The sequence below is a fragment of the Barbus barbus genome, assembly GCF_936440315.1.
Source record: "Barbus barbus genome assembly, chromosome: 37".
Taxonomy (NCBI): domain Eukaryota; kingdom Metazoa; phylum Chordata; class Actinopteri; order Cypriniformes; family Cyprinidae; genus Barbus; species Barbus barbus.
Genome location: NC_136715.1, coordinates 24,881,502 through 24,908,186, shown reverse-complemented (window position 1 = coordinate 24,908,186; position 26,685 = coordinate 24,881,502). Strand labels below are relative to the sequence as shown.

Here is a 26,685-nt window from a genome sequence, read left to right as displayed (position 1 = left end):
TCTGAAAGGATACTGGCAGGTGCCTCTGACTCCGCGTGCATCAGAAATATCAGCTTTTGTTACTCCAGATAGCTTGCTGCAATATTCTGTCTTTGCTTTCGGGATGCGGAGTACTCCTGCCACATTCCAGCGTTTGATGAATACCGTGTTGGCAGATGTGGAGAATTGTGAGGTATACTTGGATGACGTGGTTTATTATTATTATTATAGAAACCTGCCGTGGGGATAAACTGTATTGTATTTAATCATGTACATTGGTCCGCATGAACAAATATTTTGGGATTTTTATAAATTGTTACCATAAACCAGGGTTTCCCAAACTCGTTCCTGGAGCTTCCTCAACGCTGTACATTTTGCATGCCTCCTTTATCAATCACACCTGATTCAACTCATCAGCTCATTATCAACTCCAAGACCTGAAATGGGAGTGTAAGACAAAGGAGCATGCAAAATTTGCAGTGTTGGGAAGGCTCCAGGAACGTGTTTGGGAGCCCCTGCCATAAACAAACGCGGAGTCATATGAAAATACATGTTTCACTTAAGGCAAAAGTAAAAACATTTTGTTCGCCGATGTTTAATTTAGTTAACTACCTCTAAATAAAGGCAGCTTTGAAAGACCGAATGTCTTCAAATGTTGCCTCAAATCATAGAGTTTGTTGTAACATCCACTCTTGCATTGTGGCTGTGTGTCTTTCACATGCCATCACTTCATTTTAGTCTGAAAATTCAGTTGTTGAGCAATTATTGTGGAAAGTGACCACTCTAGACATCACGTCACACCCAAAAACAGCATCATGTGAAGCCCATTTGCTGATTGAGTACAGTGACAAAGTTCAGGGCTTCTGACACACACACATCGATATGAAATCCTAACACCCTGTGGCACAATCTGACCCGGGATCCATTTCTATTAACCGCTCAGTTCATCCTCACAAATGTGTCCGCGATCGATCTACAAGCGCTCAGTTGCGTAAGCGGAGGCCTTACATAAGCTGTTTGTGTGTGTGGCCCATCTCAGACTCCCATCCGAGAGCGGCTCAGAGAAGACTGAACTCCAGAGGGGTTCCCTGTATACTTGCACCTGCAACAACATGACACATCGTAACCCTTCAGCCGAACCGTGTCTATATAGGCAACATTTCAGTTCTGAACATCCAGATTTCAATAACAGATGGCCAAAAATTGACTAAAGATTATAAATGACCATTGAAATGTAGCTGATCACATTTTCCCAGAACATCGTCTGATCTCAGATTTTTTTTGTAATAGCCTTAGTGCTTTAAACCTAAAATAGAGCAACATCCTCCTTATTACTGACAAATTTGTCACAGAAGTGTGAAATACTGTGTTTGTTTGCGTAGAAAATGTGTGGCATCACACGACACAAGGGTGATTTTCCTCTGAAACCTGTCATGCGGTAACGAGCATCAAGAGAGAATGTCAGAGGAAGGTGAGACCTCTGCCGTACTCCTCATCGCTCCACATGTAATTAGTACATGCTAATTACACACCACTGAGGTTCATTAGACTAGGGTAGATTTTTATTAAATAAATTTTATTTGAAAACATTTATTTGACATGTTCACAACATTACTCTGACGTGTCATCTAATGGCAGTTGCTATTCTGCTGGAAGTTGCTTGTTTGCTCTTGAACAAAACGCTAACCACCGACTAACACCGTTTGTACTACAGACCTTGTTTAGGAAATGTGTGCTCGTACTAGAGCTGCAACGAATTATTATTTTCATAATTGATTAGTCCAACGATTACTAGTCAAGTCACCTTTATTTATATAGCACACTTAACAATACGGATTGTGTCAAAGTAGCTTTATGGTATTAGGAAAATAGTGAGTAGTAATGCAAAAGGTCAATAGTAAACACTCAATTTGCAGTTGAAAGCAGTTCATTGAATTCAGGGATGTCATCATCCAGTCCCGTTTAAATGGTATCTGTGCAATCTCCACCCTAGACCCATGAGCAAGGCACCGAACCCCCCCAACTGCTCCCGGGCGCCGCAGCAATGGCTGCCCACTGCTCACACCACTTCACCCTTTATCATAAAGCAATCTATATACTATATCTACTATAGAAAGTGTTACATAGACAAGACGTGACTGGAGCAGACATCTACATCACTATGATCCGATGCTTTCTTAACTGCTGTTTTCTCAGCGCTGTCATGTTTGTTGTTTATTTGGCTATTGTGAGGAAAGTGTTAGATATTTACATGTTCATCTAAACATCGCTCTTAAAGCATTGCTTGTGTATATCAATCTTCTTTTTACCCCTAACCAATGTAAGATATCAGAGACCGAATCAGACGAATTTAAGATGCATCAGAACATTTGAAACCTGAGGAGCTGGAATGCAAGCTTCAAAGCTGTAACAGGACAACGTCATAAATCGGATTCCTGGCTCCTAACAAGCAAACTAACCAGCAAGCCTCTTTCACAGAATAGCTTACAACCTTGAGACAAAAGAACACTTATTGATAATTCCAATTCAGGAAGGAGACTGTCAAATTTGTTGCATGTAATCAAGACTGATGGTCACATGTAACCTGTGATAGAAAATCACGAGCTACAGACTCTCTTGGGTGGGTCTCCACACACAGAAGACAAAGAACCAGACTGAAAGTCCTTCGTTCATAGAGACAATCTGTTCACATGTACTAAAAATCATCTTAAAAGGACATACAAGTTATTTCTCTCCATAGAAATAACCTATATTATGTTTGTAAACTACACATTAGATTATCATGCTTTAACCAAATATTATGTATGGTTTTTTTTTTAATCACTATTGAATAGCTGAAGGATTCAGATGCATGTGTGGTATGTATGAGTGTGAAAATTCATGCTTTAAATGTTTCTTCCAATCAATTCTTTGTCGAATGCATCATAGTCTTGTTATAGAAATCATGTTCAAAAGGTATACTTTGCAAGAGCCTGTAAAGTTCGGACCTCTGACTGAACAGATAACAACGATTTATTAGTGGGGTGGAGAAACAAAGCAATACCCCAAACAAGGACAGTATCTAATTGGTCAAGACATCCAGATGGGACGGTCTGAAAGCTGAGTTCAAAAACTCGGGACACCATCAAACTCTCTCTTGCCCTTCTCTTTAGCCACCGCGTGCTCTGGCCCACGTGCCAGCTGCTACCACGATGGAAAGAAAACCAACCTAGTCTCGTTACATCCTCTTTATTTTTATTCTTTTACTTTGTTTCTTTTCTTTTTGTGAAGTTTCGTGTTCTAATGTAAGTTTGCTACAAAGTCCAGCTCCGACTGCACTCGCTTCAAACTTCGACCAGACCAACTCTGCATTCTCAGCCAATGCCCAAGACCTCACTTCAAAGACTACTGAACTCTCAACCAATCAGACACTTTGGGGAACCCCCTGTCTGCAAGGACGACACAAAGGAAACCTCTTAACACAGGCAAAGCAAGCAAGTACACCTCCAGGTTCTAACTGAATCCGGTGCATTTAATACCAATTTTAGCCTCATTGAGAAACTCAAAGCGAGGGTTAAAGAAGTGATTGCTGGTTGTTCAGGTCTATGCAATTGAACATATTGCTGTAAACTTGGGATTTCACATTTTCATTCTCTTAAACTCATCCTTTCCTTACTTTCTCTCTTTTTGCAACATGTGAATGCTGTTAGATTCTATGAATCAGCACATGGGTTACCATATTTGGCTACACGTTACTTCACTTGAATTTTTATTTTCAACGCTGTCGAAAAAAATGTTGACCAATTGTTTCAGCCCTAGCTCGTACTTACCTAAACTATGTAACTGTAATCACCTAGGGGGTGATACAATGGGTAAAATGATCCCACAGATGTAGGAGGGACTTTGTTGACTTAAGCCACTAAAGCCCAAAGCACACGGCATAAGCCTTTCACATTGCCTTTTAAAGTATCATCTTTATACAGTACCTGCACAATTTATCTTCAGAAATTAAATATGACAATTTATCACTTAAATATATCTTTACATGCTTTGAAAGTAGAGTTTTGTGAATATCTGAACCCCATGACACAAATAATTTGTTGCTCGAGTTTTTCCTTCTCATCCATTTCTTGTCTGACTGCAAAACAACACCTAGCATCAGTGCTGCCACCTTGTGGAACAACTAATCAGTGCAAAACTAATTCAATGTGCATGTGTGACTCGAGCATACAGAGAAAGCATGGTTAGAAAAATCATGTAGCTTTAGTAAAGGAAGCAGTTGCTTAGAAGCGTCCATTAGACAGTGGCCAGTTAGCAGTCTTTGCTCTGTTCCTCTTACTCCAGCAACTCTCCAGTTATTTACAGCCATTGGGATTACACACAACATTATCATTAATGTTTTATTAGCTCACTTATAATTACAGCTGAGGAGGAGGAATACACTGCAACCAAGAGGACACTGGCAGAAATAGCTGTTTATTACCAGTCACTGAGGAGGCATAACCAGTTAATGACTTGAACAACTTAAGCAAGAAATATAAATGATAAATTAGCCCATCTCATGAGGACGCCTGAAGGTGGACTACTCCAAGAAACGAAATTCAAAGTGAAAATAAAAATGCCACTAAGAATGAGCAGGCTTGTAAAGACTGTGTTGATTGTTTTTTTTCTCTAAATGAAATGGCTTTCAAACCACTTACGGTAAGCAGATGTCCTGTTTTGCAAGGGAAGGTCCTGCATTTCCCAGGAAACAGAGGACATCTGGCTACCCTAAAAGCTTGCTTAAAGTTTTCTGGAGAGCCAGAAAAAAAGAGGTTTATCTGACTATTGCTCTATGCAAATCTGTGACGCCCTTAAATATCTAAACCGTTTACCTTTTGAAACACCCGCCCCACTGTCTGATTTTCAACTGATTCATTTGAACAAATCATTTAATAGATCATTTTTCATGGCTCAAATATTCATATACTCATAAAAAATTTGTAAGGATCACAGTTGAAGAATTGCAGAGATTAGATGGTCTTTGAGTCAGAAAATCTCCAAAACTACCATCAGACGCCACCTACATAACCACAACTTGTTTGGGAGGGTTGCTATAAAAAAAAGCTTTTGCTATCATCAAATAACAAACTCGTGCACCTACAGTTTGCCAAACATTATTGGAACTTTTAGTGGAACTCTTTAGTGAAATGAGGCCAAAACAGCTTTTTGGAGACACAACTAGGAATGGATTTGGCACAGACCGAAGTTCTGAAAGCTAAAAGGTCCCATAAACAACCTGTACATGTTAGCACCGCTAACTGACTATCAGGAAGCCTTGGCCAAGGTTGAATCTTCTAGCAGAACAATGATCCAAAGCCCACTTCAAAATCACACAAACTCAAAATGAACACAAACATACTTCACTGACTAGAGAATCAAGGTTTCGCCAACCTCATCCAGTCTGTTGACTCCAATATCACAGAAAACAAAGGGTGGCTATACTAGTGTGTGATCATTTGCATGGGTTTCACAGAAATGTTGTAGCTCCCCCTACTGGTTGACATGCAGGTAATATGTGCTGTAGTTACTGTACACATGCACTGCATGGACATTAAACTGATGGCTAAAAACACACCTGACAAAACATGACAAATGCAACACGAACCGGAAATCACCAATGTCTCATTGTGCAACAATACATTTTCAATGATATCTATCAGAACGATGAAAGCAAATAATAACATGCAACTAGCCATATAATAATGCACTGGATAGGAAAATAAATTTCTGAACATTTAAAAGGGACAAAAAAATTCCCATATCTTTTAATCATTTTTGTTTACTTTTGTGTGACAAACAATTTTACTTCTGTATTGTGTCTGCACTCGATGTCTAATGTAAAATCAGGGTACTAAAGCAAAGTCACTGTTGAGAAACATTGATTAAATGGAACTACTTATATTATATTTGTATGCTACCATTCAAAGATTTGGGGTCTGTAATATTTTTAATGTTTGTGAAAGAAGTCTCAAACAAGGCTGCATTTATTCTATACAAATAGAGCAAAACAGTCATATTGAGAAATATTATTACAGTATAAAATAGCGGGTTCCTCTGTCAATATATTGTAAAATGTAATTTATTTCTGATCAAAGCTGAATTTTCAGCATAATTACCCCAGTCTTCAGAAATCATTCTAATATGCTGATTTGCAGCTCAAGAAACATTTCTGATTATTATCAATATTGAAAACAGTTGTGCTGATGAATATTTTCTGGAACGAAAGCATCCTTGCTGAATCAAAGCATCCTTGCTGTATTCCTTTCTTTAAAAAAATCTTACTGACCCAAACTTTTGAACAGTAGTGTATATTAAATGTGAATGAAACTATAAACCACCTTTACAGCATCAGCATGACAGGACATGGAATAACCAGACTCACTTGGCAAGCTTCATTTCAATCTGCTGGCGGATCTCCTGCCGTTCCTGATCACTGCGCACTGGGAAGATGTTCTTGTCCTCCAGCTCCTGTTTACTAGGTCGATTACGCAGCTTTACAGTCAGAAGCTCTTTTCTTATCCGTCGTGGAAGTGTACCTGCACAGACCCAAACACACATAATCATTTATGAGGGTAAAATGGACCAAAAAGAGCCAGACACATTCATGTCCCAGGGGTTGGTTTTATTATAACTAACAGGTTTCATGACGTTCATTCAATATGATGTGATGTGTATCAGTTTGACTCTCAAACTTCTTTAGAATTGTTTTGCATTTCCACTATAAACAGTAAGTTTGCTCCAAATACAGTTTTATTCAAAAAGTACATGAAGGAATCAGCAGTGTCAGTGCAGAGCTGTAGACACAGTCAGTCCTGTTTTTGCAGTCTGTCTCTCTCTCTCTCGCATGTAATGACAGCAGACTGTGTTAGAAGTGGGACACCAGATGTTGCTGACAAATCAAGTCTAGAAGAAGAAAAGCCTCTTCACTTCTGGCATGAGGAGCATTCCGGATGCAACAAAATTCCCAATGTCAACATTTTTAACAGGTACTCAGAGACCAATTTGCAAATATATATCAGCAATATCACAGCCACTGAACCTGGGTGGTTGGCAGGATGTTATTCCAGTGTGAGTGGCTTTTTAGCACACACACACACACACACACACACACACATATATATTGTATGAATATAAATACTAATTACAATGAGAAACGCCCAAAACAAAAGCACTAAAACGGAAAATATAATAATTTTAAATATTCAAACATTTGCTGAATTAAAATATATTCCAAAATATTAATGCATACTATAATATAAATAATGCTAAAATAACACTGATCCCAAATCTCAGTTCGAATCCCCAACTCTAAGTGTAAGAAACAGACCAGAGATGACGGACTCGTTCCAGCTGTCCTGGTCGCTGTAGTATTCATCCAGACGCATGTTCTCCTTGTTCTCTTCGGACTCTTTTTTGTTCTGCACCTCTTCGCTCGGCTCATTCTCAGTGCTGACAGTGCGGGACAGCCGTCCATCCGAGCGCCGTCTGGGTGAGCCACGGATCTCCTTACCATGGAAACTATGCAAAAGAATAGATGTGCATGTAAAAATGATTGAAAAATGGATAATGCATCTGAAATCCCTGAATGTGTTTGATTTCCCATGCTGTCTCACCTGAGGGTTAAATACAATTAGAGAACCCAACCGGTCAGCAGTCAATCATCTCAAACATGGTGTGATGCCATCATTAAATGGCAACATGCATAAATTGTTAAAAAAAAAAATTATGATTTTCAATGCATAATGACACATTACTGTTTAAATGTTTGGGGTCAGAAACTTTTGTTGCTCTTGTTGAAAAACATTAATACTTTTATTCAGTAAAGATGCGTTAAATTGATCAAAAGTGACTTCAAATCATAATTTCTATTCATCAAAGAATTCTGAAAAATAAAACTAATCACGATTTCCACAAAAAAAAAAAATTGACAGCACAACTGTTTTCAACATTGATAATAATGAGAAATGCTTCTTGAGCAGCATATTAGAATGATTTCTGAAGGATCATGAGACACTGAAGACTGGAGTAATGATGCTGGAAATACAGCTGTGCATCACAGAAATCAATTACAGTTTAACAGATCTTCACATAGAAAACATCCATTTTAAATTGTATTAATATTTCAGTATTTTTTGGTCAAATAAATGCAGTTCTGGTGAGACTTTTGAAAAATATTCAAATATCGTACTGACCCCAAACTTTGAACAGTAATGTACGTATCGTGTGACTACATACTGTTCATATGAGCTACTTTTATATGGTGCTTTTAGTAAATGATGAGAGAAGCTGGATAAATTATTCCTGAAGGACTGTCTCACCTGTCCTGCCGGTGTTTGGTGGCCAGCGCACGGTGCAGTTCCTCGATGATGCAGCTAGGAGGCAGATGAGGGTGCATGACCCCAAAGTGAGGGGAGCCTGTGGGGGTGGAGATCCTGCCCCGCAGGGCATCTTTGGGCAGGGTGAAGTTCCTTGGCAGCGTGGCTGGAGCGGGCCGGCTCTGATTAGAGTGGGTACCTAACGGATGAGCAAAAATGAAAATTGTGACTAATTTAGTTTCATTACTACTTAAAACAAGCACTCTTCTGGACAAATCTAGAAAACCATTATATATACATCTGATAAACTGATACGGACTATCGAGGCTTCCCAGTCTAGTGAGCAGCTTCACAGGAAGTTTGACTGGAGGAGTGTGGACTTCTCTGAGCGGCGCCTCCTCTTTTTTCTGCTCATGGCACTCAGGGGCCTCAGGGGGCCCCACACTGGCCCCTCTGCTCAAGGAATCGACACAGGACTCATCCTCACTTTGTTCAAGTTCCTCTTCTGTGTCTATCATCTCTGTGGCGTCTCGTGCTGTAGAGATAAAGGCCAGAAAAGAGTGTTCTGTAATCTCTGCCACCACCTAGTGCTAATTCAGCGCTGCTCGTTCTGTCAACCCTAGTAAAAAAGTCAGACATTTAAAATACATGTATTTCATACTAAGTATACTTAAGAAATTTACTGACATATCGCTCGAGACTTACTGATATACAAATGATAATTAAACTTTATTTGGAGTCCTGCTTGTGCACAATGCACATTAATATTTAGCCTAAAATTGTTTTAATTTCACTATTTACTTTAAAATAATTTTCTCTCAGAAATTGCTAACAAATTTCACAAATAATTACAAAGAAATGACAAATGACACATTGAATTAAATTTTGAAGTAAAAAAAAAAAAAAAAAAAAATTCTTGTATAACATTCTCCAATATTCTTTGTTTTATTTACAACGTGGAAAAAAATATAATTTTTTTTTTTTACAGTGTGAAGCCTGAAGGTCAAGTTCACCCACCAGAGCACTAAATTACAAAAACATTATTGTAGAAACATTGCAACAGGGGTAAAGTACTCAGCATCAGTTTTCACAATCATCCGTTTTGCAGAAGGCCACACAGATCCTGACCTGCAGACAGATTGTCCTCATCAGAGCCCAGATCCTCGGTGTTGCTGGCCAGCGGCGCCATGGGCTCGTTCTCGCACCCCTCTCCATCAGACTCGTCCAGCGCTGGAGCTCCTGCCTCGTCTGGACTCATGCCACACGCCAGGCCAGACTCTGCAAGCATGGGAAAAATGGCTGTCATCACGTGCTCATAAAAGCCTCATAACTCTGCTGGTGGTCAAACAGGACCAGGTGATCTCGCTAACGTTACGCATGTACACTGCGGGGAGCGTTTGGCACCGCTGAAGAGTGATGTGGATGTTTCTCACCCATGCCAGCCTCTGCCAGGCCCTTCCTGACAAGATCGTCTCGATTCTGCCTGGTGGGCACTTTCCTCTCCAGCCCTGCAGATGCCATCAGACAGAGTTAAATATAGATCTCACTGAACACAAATACAAACACTACAGTCCTTCGGTCTCTAAATCAAGCAGTGTGGGAGAGATACTAAGAATCAATTATAGAAATTAACACTGTCAAAATTCATTTATTGCATGTGATACATTAAAAATGTTTCAAATGAATAGTTCTTTGACCGTCAGAAAGGTTGAGATCCGGGAAGGCAATGTCGGTCCTGGAGTGCCGCTTTTCTGTCGAGTTTAGCTCCAACCCTACTCAAACACACCTGAATAAGCTAGTCTTCAGGATCACTAGGGCTACAGGCAGGTGAGGTGGGGTTTTTCATGGGTGGAGCTAAACTCTGCAGGACACCGGCACTCTGGCACCGACGTCGCCTACCCCTGCTGTAGCTTTAATTAAACAGTAAAATTATTATTTCATTTATTGTCCATATATAATTTTTCTACATCATTATATTAAAGAAATTATCTATGTTTAATACAAGTCTATGTCAATTGACAACATTTGTGACGTAATAAGGAAAACATTTTTGACTAAAAAACAGCTTGTACCTGTTACTCATCTGTTTCTGACAGTCTATCAGTTCATGCACTAGGTGAGGATTTCTGCAGATTACATTACGCCAGTAGATGTCTTTATGAGTCACTGAATCACTCATTCAACCAGTTTAGACTCATTCAGGAAAAAAACAAAAACCTACCATTCTGCTTAGAAATGATCAGCACTCTGGACAAATAAAGACAAAGTAAGTTGCACTATTTTACGGTTTAAAATGTAAGTTACTCAATATTGACTAATTGTTTATTGAACTGTAGGCATGAGGCCAGTTTCCCTTGTTGATATTTAAATTAATCACACTGTTGGTGAATGATGTTTTTTAAATTTAGCATTAACCTGTCAGAATCTAGAAATTGATCTATTAATTTATTTACTGAAATTACTGTAATATAATGTAATAGCATGAAAGCTGAGATGCAATGATATTCATTTGATGGATGGGTAATTATCCATGTGATCTTATACATTATTATATGATATTTAAATGGTTTATTTTCCGTAACTCACCTGTAGAGCCCTGTCTCAGCTTTTCATTTTTCTTTTTCCTCCACTTCCAGGGCTTGAAGATTCGTCCCAGGCTGGCCAGTTTGCTGTTGCGGCGGATGGGAGGAGTTCGGACCCCTGACACCAGACAACCGGAGTGAAGCGCTCTGTGCTGATCCATCACATCTACAACAAAACACAGACCAGAGAAGCGCTGAAACCAAAGCCCACTCCTGTTATTAAAGGGTTACTTCACCCCAAAATGAAAATTCTGTCATTCATTACTCACCCTCGTAAGACCTTTGATCATCTTCGGAACAAAAATTAACCGTAAGTTTATGAAGCTACGAGAATATCTTCGTAAAATTTGGGTTGAACCACTGATGTCACAAGGACTATTTTACCGTTGACCTTACTATGTTTCTGGGTCTGGGAACATTTCAGTTGCATTGCTATCTATGGAGGGTCAGAGAGCTCTCGGATCATCATCAATAATATCTTCATTTGTATTATGAAGATTAACGAAGGTCTTACGGGTTTGGAACATAATTTTCATTTTTGGGTGAGCTATTCCTTTAACAGGTTACAACCAGTCTGACTTCAGATTCTGAAAGTGAGGTGTAAATGAACCTTTAAGGCCATTGCACACAGAGTGAGAAATTCTCGTGCATTAAAAATAAATACGACCTCACATTGTGTCAATCACATTTACACACTGCCTCCAAAACCTTCGTCCTAAATAAAAAATTCGGATCAGTTTTGATTTTCTGCGTTTTCGCATCCGTAGCAAGCATTTTGATCAATTTCGGCATCAGTGTGCAAGGACCTTCAAAGTTTCAATCTGATTTACAAATAGGTTTATATTTGCATTACATGTATTAAAAACAAAACAAAGCCACTGCAATAATGTAATCAGAGCTACCGTCATTACTGTGTTTTCCCTCTATGACATTTCTAAAAGGAAAGTTGATATTGAGCTCATCTGGATCGATTGAGGTGTTTACATCGGCCTGATTATAGAGTTATTATTTGGGTGCATGTAAATGTGGCTACTGACTGCATCACAAAACATTTTGAATGCTATTTACACGAGTATTTAGTGTTGTCCACTTGACATCAGAACACCTGAGACAGGTGGTAATAACAGCTGCAAAAGGGGCCTGCAAGAGCCAATGATATTCCATGGGGAGTGAATGGTGTCTGCAGTACAGCAACAAGGCCTGTGCCGAATCTCAGGACACATGGCTGAGCATTTGCTGGGCCAACACCATTTGTTTACCAAGGTGGAACAGCATATGGGTCATCTCCCCAAAGGCAAAACATTAGTTTTAATTCAAAAGATAATGAAACGCATGAAAAACTGACCAGAAATTGATCTGTTACTCTGAAATCTGAAAAGTTCTCAATCTCATGTTGTTCGAAACCTAGATGATATTCTTCCTTCCAAAGAACACAAAAAGAGAAACAGCGAAGAATGTTTATGCTGCTATTTTCCCTTTCATTAAGAAATTACTAAAACAAGATGAAAACACCACAAAAGTCTTCTGAAAACCTACAATAGCACTGTTTAAGGAAGAGACCGAAGGCATAGAAAATATTACACATTTTCAAGCATGCTGTGTGAAAACACATGGAAAGAGAGTTTGACACGAATTATTCCAAACGCCATTGGTCCTTACTAGTCACATGACTGATCGAGACATGGCGAGTCCAGCTTGACAGCTCTTGTTTACTGTATGCAAAATCATTCGCAAAAGAGCATGCCATTTAAATGAAGAGCCACCGGTTTCTTTAACTTTCTACAGATGTCCAATTCACTGGTGAATCCTGTGACTAACTGCAGTGGACACAGAGCATCACATTATGTCTGTCTCACATGGTCTGCACAGACACCAACATGCAAACAATGGACTGTTTTAAAAGACCGTCCAGAATTACCCACGGAAATCAAGTCAGTCCTGCAACTCAAGGCACAAACTGCTCCTCGGTTCACTGACAGCTGACCAACTCCAAATGCACACCGACTTCCATACGTCAATCTAACAGGCAGCGGATTAGTCCGTCTCAAACCCCATCAAACACGTGACACGGCTCCATCTACAAGACCCTTCGAGTAAGAGCTAGAGGGTCCAGTATAATGAGGCAGCGCTGCTGGAGGCTCAAACCCTGCACCGGAGCAGGAATAGAAGCATCTCTCCTACTCAGTCTGGCTGAGATGGAGAACTGACACCTCCAGAAGAGTGCAGATGAACCGTGGGCAGCGCTGAGAGCTTCTATCTCTGTCTGTTTCTTCCATTTCTCACACCTAAAACCGCACAAAAAAACCAACAACAATCAACACCTGTTTATATCAGAAGGAATAGTGATGATATTATAACTAATCCTCTACAATCCTTTCTTTAGAACATATGTGACCCTGGACCACAAAACCAGTCTTAAGTAGCACGGGGATATTTGTAGCAATAGCCAAAAATACATTAAAATCATTTGGACATTAAGTAAAGATAATGTTCCATGAAGACATTTTGTAAATTTCCCACCGTAAATATATCAAAACTTAATTTTTGATTAGTAATATGCATTGCTAAGAACTTCATTTGAACAACTTTAAAAGGTGATTTTCTCAATATTTAGATTTTTGTTTGCACCCTCAGATAACAGATTTTCTAATAGTTGTATCTCAGACAAATATTGTCCTATCATAACAAATCCATACATCAATGGAAAGCTTAGCTTTCAGCTTTCAGATGCATTTTGAAAATTGACACTTAAGACTGGTTTTGTGGTCCAGGGTCACATACGTATACTTATAATTTAATGAATTGACAACCTGTTTACGAATCTTCAGCATGTTTTACACAACACAATATCTTTGGTGGGAACTATACTGCATGTAGATTTACCTTGATAAAAATGTTCTTTTTAAGAGAAGACAGAGTAGTGAATGTCGCGACAGGTAGGACTCGTCAGCAAATGTGTGTCGCATTATTATTTAACAAAACATATGTTATATTGTGTATTGTATATTGTCTAAAAATATGAATGTTTTCTTTTTTGGGTTTTCAGGTTTTACTTATGTCTTATGTTGATATAATTCATTTTAATGAATAAAGGACATTAATTATTTCAATTATGTTCTTCTTTCTATGGATTCCAAGTTTCAATAAATAGACTTGAATAAATAAATACATTTTAGTCACTAGAATCAGTGTTATGTTTTGTTTTTCCCAATCATGCTGTTTTTCATGCTGAACAGAATAAATCTAATCCTAAATAGCAGTGACCAGTAAGTGACCAGCAGTTTGCGCACGTTTTTACTGTAATCGACGGTCGTGGAACTGTGAAAGCCGAACACTAATGTCACTGCCATTGCATGATTGGCTGAGGTGCCTCACATGATCCAAGTTAGCCGTTACGCTTTTTCCAATGGTGAGACCCTAGCATCTTTCACATAGTAAGACAATCTCTGGAAAAAAGGAACTAGCAAGCTAGCTGAAGAACTGGGTGTGTTTCCCAAAAGCATTACTAACTATAGTCACAAGTTAGTTTTACTACAGTCCCTAAGGCAGGTCATTTCACTAGCTATTTCAGTCATGCAAGTACAGAGCCTATGTCTTTGAAAGGGGAAACATCAAATTCTCCAAAGCTGTTTTGCTTAAGCTTATGATTACCAATGAAATCTGACAAGTGTCTCATAAATGTTTTTTTCTTCAAATAGCAGACAAACATTTGCCAAAAGAATGAAAGCATTGTTTTTAAAGAATGTGCATGTGTGAATGTGGTCTAGTACCCGAGGGTACCAAAACTTACGACCGAATCACACATTTGTCAGATGTGCAACAAGTTAAGTTACTACAGTAACTAGTGAGTTCATTTATCCAATGATGCATCATACTATGGTAGTCAATTAGTGAGTTGAGTTATTGTATGAGAAACATAACCCAGAAATGTTTACTGAAACCGTAGTGACTTTGTCCCACATTCATAATTCAAGCCTCATTTTCTCAATAATATAGAGCTGTCACTAATGGTGAATGCAGGTGGTGAAGTAAACTTCTGATAATTAATCCAGACCAAATTAATGTCAGATTATTGCTGAAAATAATGATCATAGCATCAGAAGACTACTTCGCTATATACTGTAATTAGCATTTAAAGTGGCAGACAGCAAAACCACAGCACATGCTTACAATTAACAGATTGTTACTATTGTAGTTATCATTCTTGGTATTAACTACATAACATGGAGATTATTAATAAATTCCAGCATTAGTATAAGTGTTATTAATAGCTATGCTTGCCTTAGCAGGCACCATAAAATATGTAATCAGTAATGTAAAACAAACAATACAATAATTTGATGCTTCATTTAGTGAAAGCTTATAATGGATCATACAAAACACACGGCTCTATGGTGAATCAATGCAACCAAAACAGCACACGGTTTCTGTAGTTTCATGGCTGATATCAAAGAATCGTTGACGGAAATAAAATTGCAATTCCACATTAATAATGCTAAAGGGGGTGCGGTTCTTTCCAGTGCGGCTAAATATTATCACAGTATGTGGTAAAGCATGGCAGCATGTGGGTGATGGGATGGAGTGTCACTGTAATATTAGTGGTGGGAAGGACCACAATCCCCTTTCAACTTATCTTTCCCTTTAAAAAAAAAAAAGATTTCTTTCAACTACAGCTTCCACTGCTATTAAATCTGTTAAAACAGCCATAACAAAATCATGTATGTTTGTCTACAATTATTCATGCTGAATGTAGTAGCTGTTCAGTGTATTACGCTCAACAAATTGTGCATTAATGTCAGGCATTTATATAACAGCTCAGCAGTATTGCTATCACATGTAAAGTTTCTATAGAGAGCAGAGGATGCAATGCAGCTTCGATTTCTCCAAGATGCCGATGTGGTGCTGTCAGACAGAGCCCAGACAACGTAAAGCAGGTCAGCTGTTCATGTCTTACTAAACCAGCAGTGCAGAATCCAGGTCAAGCCTTTTAGTTACTGCAGCTAAAGCACAACCCAGGGTCAGAGCACCGTTGCCATGACGACTCCTCCGGATGCTGCAACGCAGCCCTTGCGAGGCGCAGCTTCACTAACGGGGCTTGTGGGTGGATGGGGAGGCTGTTGCCACGCAGAGCGACTAGAAACCCTCCAGAGCCAATCAGAGTCGAGAGGCACAGAACACACACCAGGCATCCCTCTATTTATAATTTCTTGATGTTGTTTTGAAGAATTTGTCATGGGATGCTCAGAAGCCACTGGAGTGAAAACATAAACATATCGCAATATAGAGAAATATGCATGGAAAAATCCCTGCACACGATGAACCCCCACATGGCTTTCCCTGAATTATGAAGGTGATCTGGTGCTTTCCGCACTCCCTCTGTGCTCGAGTGTTTCATAACATTTGCACAAGACCTCTTCTGCTATTAGACCACGAGAAAATAAATCAAGAGGAAGTTTATTAGGTTCATTCAAAGGTAAAATTAGCGAGAGTGTGCAAATTAGCCTTCCCGGTTTTGTCATTACTTAGCCTATTACTTGATCATTAGGCATCTTGAAAAGTCCAAAAAGTAATTTTTCACACCTGAATTGGATTATTACCTGAGAAGTAAATATGCTAAAGAACCCTGCTCATTCATAGATGAACATTGCATGGAGAAAGCAAAACTGAAGGAAAGTGTACGTGCACGTGTACAGTTAAGTTGAATGAAAATGTTTACTCTCTTTAACATATTAACGCCGTTAAAACGAATGCATGCAGCAATCAGTTTGATGAAATATCAACAAGTTTGAAAACCACACTGAAATAAGAGCGTGTGGTTTATCTGTCAATCAGATGCAGGCAAGTCGCGTTCAAGCGCAGAGTCCTGCAAGCACTTTCTTTCAAAATGATCATTGGTTCAATTCATTTTAATATTAAAATTGAGTGATGTACATCCCCTGCTGAAACAAAAACCCAATAGAAACCATCACAGGAATTACAATGGGTTTTCTGTACAAATACCACTACAAATATTACAAACCATCAACTTCTGTAATGTGTTTTAGGACATATTCCATTAGGATTTAGTGGTTTTAAAAAGCCACCAATAGAAGGTGACCAATTACCAGTAGAGAGGGACCATACAGTTTCCATTCAGACCATTACAAGTCCCATTATAACCAGTGAAACCATTACAAATTCTGTGATGGCGTCTATTGTTTTCTTTTTCAGCAGTCATCATCATTGTGTAATTGTTTTTTCTTGATATTTTCTTTTGATGATTTCTATGCCTTGTCTATCAAGTGCATTAATGCATTAAAATTACATCACAGAATGGTCCAGTAAATGGTTTAAAGTAGATCCCATGCTAATTTATTGATATAGCTACAGTAGGCTAACAAGGTACTGATATTTTGGAAGCAACAGCTTGGTGAATGCCCGAAGGGTCTTCAATTTCTAATGCTATAGTTAAAACTCAATAAATACTGCAAGCTTTGATTCGAATGTCTCAGATTTACTATGAATTTTGATTTGGGCGCAAATAATGTACACTGTAAAAAAAATTCCGTACAATTTACGGTAAAAAACTGGCAGCTGTGGTTACCAGAATTCTACCGTAAAAAATACGGTAGCAATGTTTTAGGTTTTACGGTTAAATTTACAGTTAAATACCGTACTTTCTTTAACTGATATAATCTTAATATACCAACCTATTAAAGTACTGAAATCTGTTTTGTTCCTTTGAAATACACTGATAACCACCAAATGCAGGTGATGATGAGAAAGTCACATGATGAGTCAAAGCCCATCACAAGCAACTTTTAAAAAATAGAGTATACAGAAGGTGCACAGTGTCATTCACACAAACTGAATATGCTATAAACATTAATTTAACAACATTAGATGTAACATACAACCCTAATAAACATAACTGATAAGAAACAACTAAGAAGAAACATAGTTATTTCAAAGAAAAAACGTCAAATTCAAACAGAATTTGAAATGGAATGCAGGGAATTCTGGGAACGTCAGTTTACGGTTTTTCCCTGTAAATTTTATAGGAACTTTCCGTTAACCATGTAAGAGGTTTTTACCGTAGCATTTTCACAGTTTTTTACCGTTAAAATCACGATCATTTTTTACAGTGTAGGCCTAAATGTAAATTCAGAACATGTTTGAGAGTAAACATCTCAGAGTCAGTAATAACGTTCTTTTCCTCACGCCAAACAAAGAAACGGTCAATAGACAAAGTCAACACAATAGATGCTTGATGATAAATGCACTTACGCGTCATTTCAGTAACTTCCTGCACACGCTCAAGAGTTCAGGCGCTGCCGTCTCACGGTGAAGTCTGTGTGTGTGTCACTATCAAAATGTGTGAGAAGAAGGACAGCTGGACTTCGAATCTTCCCTGCTTCCATGAACACAACAAAGCATTCCTTATCACTGATGGGAAGCGAGCAGTCATTCCCGTGACCTACAGTAACCCTCAGATAGCAGCAATGTTGTTCGTAAAAGCAATATTTTTAAGCATTTTATTGTATCTTTGATACATAAAAAAAGTAAAAATGTAGAAAATGTATATTTGCAAGAATGTGACCTACATGCTGAAAATCTTTCACACACGAGAGAGGATGCTCATGTGAATGTGCACACAGATGATGACAGTTCAAACTTGCATGACATCAGAAATATTCACTGTGATACAGCTGCACTCAGTCTACCATATTTGTAAAGGCATCTTTAATTTTCTTTAATTAAGTCAATTTCCCAGCACATTCCTTAAAAGTTTTAGCTGCAAAAACTACTATACCTTTCTAACCGTACTGCTCATAAAAAAAGAAATGGGGTAAGCGGTCACAAGCAACCTGCCATTAAAGGGACAGCTCATCTAAAAAAGGGAAACACTGTTTGTTCCATGACTCTTTCTTTGCTTCTGTGGAGCACAACATGATGATTTCTGAAGAATATGCTAATAATAAAACAGAATTAAATACGTGGCTGCATGCTTGTATAAACATATTGTAAAAGCAGTCCATATGCACAATATAGTGTTCCGAAGCCTTTGTGTATTTTTTGCAAAAATTATAATTATTTAAAAATATTTCATTATACAAGACAAGAAAAAAATGTTGGTTTAGATGAGACATAACATGTAAACATTAACATGTCACATCTCATAATAGGCCATAATGCAGTCAAGGGCACACGAGTTCACTGTTAAGTAACTGGTAAACACTCAGCGGCTCTTTCTCTGGGTATTTTGAAAGCATTTCAGATAGCTTTCCTTTCATTACACATCTGGAGTCACACAGGATTAATTCTGAAAGCATGTTCAGAATGAGTTGCTTTATTTCACACTCAGATGTCAGCTGCAGCTCCTTAGCGCCAAGATCGCTTGTTTACATCATACTAAAGCTAATGACACATGTCATATGACTCCCTGAATTGAATTGCTGCTGAGAAAGAATCATTCTGAATAGAGATTATGGCATTTTTAAGATTAGGAATAAGAAATCTGGACTCAGAAAAAAGAGAGGCGTACAGGTTTGGAAAAGCATGAGTTTTCATTTTGGGTGTCGAGCTGTCTCTGTTTAAATGACCATCATAACATCACCAACACAGCTACATTATTATAGCAAATAACAGCACGAGAGGCTGATGGCATACAGGAAAATGTCAAGAGGTTTGTTTGCTTCCATCTATTCATGAGCCTTTATGGGCTTGTTAACAAATTGGCAACACGAACTAGGACATGATGTAAAATTCATTACTTGTGGTCCAATTTTTTTAATGTTTCATCACATTGATCTATGTCCAAAATTGCCACATAATGGGAGTCCCGTGGAAGGAGTCTCCGCTGGACTGAGCACTTTATCCGTTTGTTGATTCATGTGACAGCAGCTCAGAATCAAATCCTCTTCTTGATTTCACATTGTTCAGAACCAATAAGAATATGAACAATGAGTTAACTAATGTCTGGACGTCCCCAGAGACTACAGCGGTAAGTAACGCCACATTAAAGAGAGAACGTATCTCTGAGGACTTGAAATGGAACTCAGTCAATATATAGAAATATTGTATTATAGACATGATCGATTGTGGTCGACGCAGCATAAATGTTGTTTAAAGTCTTCAGTGGTTGTCGGGCTCGTGGGAGTGGAGTCAACAACATCAGCGCAGATACTCGGCATAAATCAAAGCTTCAGACATATACAATAGAATGTCTCTACTATCACAGCAAAGTGTTTTATGATTGATTTTTCTCTGTGCTAAACCTGCACTTTGACCATATAGAATACAAAATATGTATGGCCCAGGAGTGTGAGCAGACACACAACAGCAATAGTCTTTACATTTAGCATTAAATATGCATAGGCATTGAGTTCACTGCAAGCTGCTAATCTTTCCTGTCTTTCAGGCCTTGGGAACTCAGTCATGCTGAAGTCTTAGACACTGCAGGGAAGAATATGGATGGTAATTTAAATAATGTCATCAACATGGATTTGCCTCGACTCACACAAGATGCCAGACTTCATTGCCTTTGAAACACAGCTTGACCTTTGAGCCACGTTTTTTTTTTTCTCCAGAAAGCTCTATTGACAGTATATCGATATGAAAGTACCAACGGAAGTCATTTTCAACACAAAATGTCATTAACGGGATGCAGCAGAAAAGGTTTTGTGTTTGTGTATAGGTACATCTGAAAGCATCCAGCACCATTCACCAGGCTTAGCTCTACAGCAAAACAGCCTCATGTGTGCTTGTTTGTCTTGAATGTTTTTGAGTGGGAGGCTTATTGTTATTTTTAATGATAGAGACAGGAAATAAAAGGAGGAAAATGATCGTGATTTTAACTTATCTTGGATTTTAAAGGAATACAGTAGCAATCTAATTATCAGCAAGTAATTAATTGGCTTCTTATTAAAGGTAGGGTAGGTGATTTCGGAGAGGCTAATAGCAAGCTAGCTCTGAAAATCACTCTCCAAAACACATGACCGTGCACAGACTAGGGGTTGCACCGAAACTAATCGACTTCAGTGATCTGCCATGACGTTTTTAGCTTGACGTCGACTAGTCGCTGGTCCTATAGAGGGCGCAACAGGATAAGAAATCCACATTTATGCTCCGTTTCCAAACAGTTAAAATGACAAATGAATTCATACTCTGAAAGCGCTCCACAAGATATGTGTGATTATATTACTGGAAATTGAACAGGAGAATGTACGTTTTAAACAGCTTATTGCACAAGTAAGTTAATCTTATAATTGCTGCTGCACTGTATCGCACAAACATAGGCTTCAGTAGCGCGTACAATGCATCACGCGCAAATCGCGCGCACTCCTTCAGCGCAGAAATTTACTGTCAACACTGTTCTGTGATTTCGCAATAAAATAGCTTAGAAACTGAAAAGTTCAAGCGTATATTTCTTAATAACTAAATCCCACAGCTTCACTACTAGTAGAGAGATGCTGACAGGTACAAATATGCATTCATATGAAATCTTTAAGAGCAGAAATCAGTGAGGAATATAAGAGCCAAAGATGAAAGAACTGATAAAAATAAGCTGTTATAGGAGCAATAGCCATGTGGGCAGTGCTGTGTCATATGCCATAGCTGTGCACAAGGTGTTTGTCACAGCTCCAGATTATATGTTCATTAATGACATCAGCGACTAGTCGACTTCGACTTGACTTTCATCACATAAAAGTCAACTTTAAAAAATCAGAAGTCATTCAACCCCTAGCACAGACAGACCAGAGGCTGACCAGAGACATGATGAGAGACGGCGTCAATGTAGGGCTGGGCGGTATATCGAGTTTGTATGATATATCGATGTATTTTTTATAAGCGATATGGTATGAGGCAATACCGTTTCTATCGATTACAAGTAGGTTAGTTTGAAACGAGCACATCTGAAAAAAATAATCTAGCAGATATCTAAATGTAATGGGGTAATCAAAATAGACTTTTTACTCGATTAGTCTGTGCTTTTTATTATTATTTTAATTTTTAGTTTAGTAAATGTAACTTCTGCTTTAAAAGCATTATTTTTGTTTTTAGATTGCAATGTTACAATATTAGAATGTAATGTGATTTTAACCCTTTTTTGCACATAATATATGCCTACATGGTTACATTCACTTTATTTGTCTAATCCAAAAACAAAAGCATAGAATATACAGAGATATATACCGTATACCACTAATCAGCCAAAAAATACAGAGATATGAATGTTTGCTCATATCGCCCAGCCCTACGTCAATGCTGTCAGACATTGATAATCAGAAATGTTTATTGAGGAGCATATTAGAATGATTTCAGAAGGATCACGAGCCACTGAAGACTGCAATGCTGAAAATTCTGCTTTGATCACAAGAATTTAAATAATACATTTTAATAAATACATAATATTAAAATAATATTTCTGTAGTTTTTATCAAAATTATGCCGTTTTGGTGAGCATAAGAGACTTCTTTCAAAAACATTTCAAAACTTTTCAATGGTAATGTATAATATATGATTACAATAATACATTTAAAATAAAATCTTAAAAGGTTGTTGAAAGCATAGAATCTTAAATCATGCTAATAAAAAGGCCCCCAGTAACCAGAGGCTCTGTAGTCTCATATGTGGTCATGAGAACGATCATAAGGGATTCCTCTGAGACAGATAAAACAGCCACAGGTTGGGAAAGTAGCCAGCTCTATGAAAGCGAGCCTTACAGCAGCCGCGTCTGACTCTGAGGTGAGCATGAGAATGACTAATGCATCAGCCACTCCATTCACTTCCACAGGGCCAAACGCTCTCGCAGAGGAAGAGAACAGGAGTTACAAAACTGCACTTATGAAATCTTTATATGCCACTGCAGTGCTGTGCTTCAGCAAACCACTAACACACAGATGCATTCAAGGTGGGCTCTGTAACTGAAACGCCTGATTCTGACCATATATAAAATATGGCATGGAAATAATCCATTCTGTGAATATTTTGAAACTCCACACACCATGCTTGAAGTGCACACAACGCATTTTGGCTCCAGAAGGATTTAGGAAGAAACACGCTGTAGCTACTTGACACCACAGTAAAAGTAATCAAATCTTAGCAGTCTGTGAGGCAAACAACATTTTTTTATTTAAAAAAATAAAAAATAGAAACATTTACGGTAAAAACCGGCAGCTGTGGTTGCCAGAATTTTACCATAAAAATATGGTACTGTAGCAACTTTTTCGGTTTTATGGTTTTAACTTAAATTTACAGTTAAATACCATAATTTCATTAACTAATGTACTGTTAATATACCAACCTATTGAAGTACTGAAATCTGTTTTGTACCTTTGTAATATACTGATAACCACCAAAGCAGGTGGTGATGAGAGTCACATGATGAACCAAAACCCGTCACAAGCAGCTTTTAAATATTAACAAATATAGAAGGTGCACAGTGTCATTCACACAAACACTAAACACCATCATGGTGACACGCATGAAACTGAAATAATGAAATAAACATTAATTTAACAACATTAGATGTAACATACAACCCAAATGTACAAAACTGATAGGAAAAACTAAGAAGAAAGTTATTTCAACAAAAAACATCAAATTTGAAATGAAACGCAGGGAATTCTGGGAATGTCCATTTACAGTTATTCACTGTAATTTATACGTTTTTTTTTTTTTTTTTTTTTTTCAAAAACGGCATACTACCGTAAAATTACGGTAATGTCCAATACAGTTTTTCACTGTAGTAGGGGAACTTATCATTAACTATTTAACAGGTTTTTACTGTAGCATTTCTATAGTCATTTACTGTTAAATTCACTGTTAAAGTCAATTTTTACAGATTTAATTACAGCGCAACTGAGATGTACACCACTGACAGGTGACGACTGACCATATTGTAAAAAAAAAAAAAAAAAAGCTATCCAGAGTGTAGAAATGTAAATGAATGAAGAATTATGTAAGTGTCATATGTATTTGAGATCCAATCAACAGCCACATTTACACTTTTTATTTCCATCAGAATGAAATCATTCCGACTGATAAATCTGAACGTTCACATAGTGTTTACATGAACGCTAAATTAAAGTGATTGGGTTGATGTTTACATATATATATATGTCACAAGCTTCAGGTCAGATTTAATCTTTGGACATGCACACACTGCACAAGTTTTCTGCTGTTTTTGCATTCTAACCATCCTCCTTCTCTTTGTTTTAATACATCTCTGTTGCTAAAAATAGCTAATCCAAAACAGGTTAAAATGTTGCCTTTCAAAGCTCTTGTTTACAGCCAAAGAGTATGAAATAATGATGCCCGAATTCACAACATTAGCCGTGCCAGTGTAGACAGTTTGAATCCAGAGTCTACAAGCCTTGCCAATGCACAATGTCTGTTTTCAAACATTTTAGTGACTGGTTGGAAGTATTTAATTTTTTTTTAAGCTACTTTAATTGCATCAGCCTGCATTACACATATAATGGCATTGTATCATTAATCAGCTAACTTGAAAAAGCCATATTGGTCAACCACACCCTTGTGTAAAAGAAGTGATCTTAGCACTTTTATGTTAAAAAATGCACTTGAAGATCATGTATTAATGAAATAAAAGGTCTCGTTTACTTAAAGAGAGACACTTTCATGACTGTTGTTTAACATACTTTTAAGGTGTGCTTTGTAATAAAGTAATATTTAAAGTTTTACCTTAAAATACATTTTAAATCATGTTTTAATAATCTTTTCTTTTGCTTTAATGAAGTACACTAATGTTGATGTTTTGACTAACATACTAAAGTACGTGTAAAGTACTTGGTTATAATTTTAACTCTAGAATATATTCAATATTACAATTAACGTTTTAGTGCTGTCAAACGATTAATTGCGATTAATCGCATCCAAATTAAAAGGTTTGTTCACATAATATGTGTGTGTGTACTGTGTATATTTATTATTTATATATAAATGAACACACATACATGTATATATTTTTTTTATATTTACACGTATATTTTTATATTCATAAAATGTATATTACATATAAGTATATTTAATATATAAACATAATATTTTTCTTAAATATACACATGCATGTGTGTGTGTTTATATATACACAATACATATACACAGTACACACACATATTATGTGAACAAAACCTTTTATTTTGGATGCGATTAATCGCGATTAATGGTTTGTCAGCACTAAAGTTAATATATTTTACTGCAGCTTTATCGTGTGTTTAACTACAAATATATTTAAATACATTACATGCAAATTAGAAATTACATTGAAGTATATTGTAGTTTACCACAATTTCTTGTGAATACATTCAGCAGCACACTTTAACCATACTTCAAAGACAATATAATTAAGAATTTGCATATGCACTTAAGTGTAATGTAAGTCCTAAAACACACTTATTCATTGCATTTAATATACATTTCAACAGTTACATTTTCATTCAAATGTAAATAAAATTCAGTTTAACTGTTTAACATTCAGTTTGCACTTAAGTATAGCCTATCCTTTTTAAGTGGAGTATTTCCATACTAAATAATCTGTTTAAACGTATGCAGAAGTGTACTTCTTTTTCACAAGAGTAATTGAGTTAGAAAAAAATAGTCCGATTTTCAGAGTGGATTTTGCTAATGCCTGGAAGGAGGAAAATCCATAATGAATCTGGGTAATCCTGATAGTTGAGATCATAAAAATGGCTTATATATGTTGTTGTTTAAATTAGAGCGCAATCACAGGGGACTAACGATCCTGACTCATGACCTCTCTGAGTGTGTTGTTTTTCTCTCAATCCCTCGTTCTCGCGCTTCCTTTGATGTGTGGGTGAGCGGCAGCTACATCCGCCCTGCTGGGCATCAGCATGCTGCCCTAATTACCGCCCAAAATGAGGGAAAAGCTCTCCGTTCCACATGCAGAACATCCTGCATTTTTATGCTTTATGGCTTAACAGATTCATTTTTTTTTCTTCTCCGATTGGCTTCTTGAGATCTAGGCAACATATTATTTAGGAGGTGTCTCATATAACAAGGTGTCATACAGTTTTAGGAAGATCAGGTGGGCGTGTTTTTTTTTCCCAATGTGCATATTTTGGTGTTATTCAGTTCTGCAAGCATTTAGGTCAATGTGTGAATCATTCATAAAGACACTTGCAGCAGTCAGGAGCGCATGGATGGCGGCTCTTAACTGCACTCCCTTAGGGCCATTTCAGATTAGCATGGCATAAAAAAGAAAGCATAGGATTGAACGACATATGGGGCTCCCTATGGAGGTCAGTAAACCCAACCCCCAAACACACATGACCTTATGGGATATTCTGTGGTTCACAACTTGTCTGAATTCAGGAATTGTAAACAAAGAGACCCTTAAAATGAGACTCTGTAGTAAATGAATGAATTCAAGAATAGTAGAACAATAGTGATGTCCAATTATGTATTACCTTTTTATAATCAGATCTTTAATAAATAAGATTCATAAAACTATAGTCAGTGTTATTTGTTCATGAAATCGACTTATCTGGTCCTCCAGTTCATTGCCGTGGTTATCAACTCACTGGAGATGAGAATTATCTTCCATTTCAAGTCTGTTCAACACAACAATCCATCATATGACTTAGGAAGAACTGGAATATAGTGCATATAGCGCACAAGTCCTATAGACTACTTTTAGTCCTTTTTGGGGTGCTTTTGCATCTATTTTTGGAGCGTGAACACTTTAGTCCCCATTACATGGAAATGAGTGACTAGCATAAAGAAACTCTTTTTTTTTTTATCCACCCAAAAAAGGAAAATACATT

At 37.5% G+C, this 26,685-nt stretch overlaps 1 protein-coding gene across 1 annotated transcript in view; it reads right to left on the bottom strand.

The window, feature by feature from the left end:
* LOC306856988 (phosphatase and actin regulator 3-like) overlaps positions 1–26,685 on the bottom strand; it is a gene marked incomplete at both ends in the record, with an annotated part of 42,534 nt that overhangs the window by 4,843 nt on the left and 11,006 nt on the right. The window contains 8 exons of the mRNA XM_079396578.1: positions 6,383–6,536; positions 7,328–7,518; positions 8,319–8,514; positions 8,614–8,850; positions 9,444–9,593; positions 9,749–9,823; positions 10,902–11,063; positions 13,043–13,182. Of these exons, the coding sequence (XP_079252704.1) occupies positions 6,383–6,536; positions 7,328–7,518; positions 8,319–8,514; positions 8,614–8,850; positions 9,444–9,593; positions 9,749–9,823; positions 10,902–11,063; positions 13,043–13,182 (1,305 nt within the window). The remainder of the gene's footprint in view (positions 1–6,382; positions 6,537–7,327; positions 7,519–8,318; positions 8,515–8,613; positions 8,851–9,443; positions 9,594–9,748; positions 9,824–10,901; positions 11,064–13,042; positions 13,183–26,685) is intronic.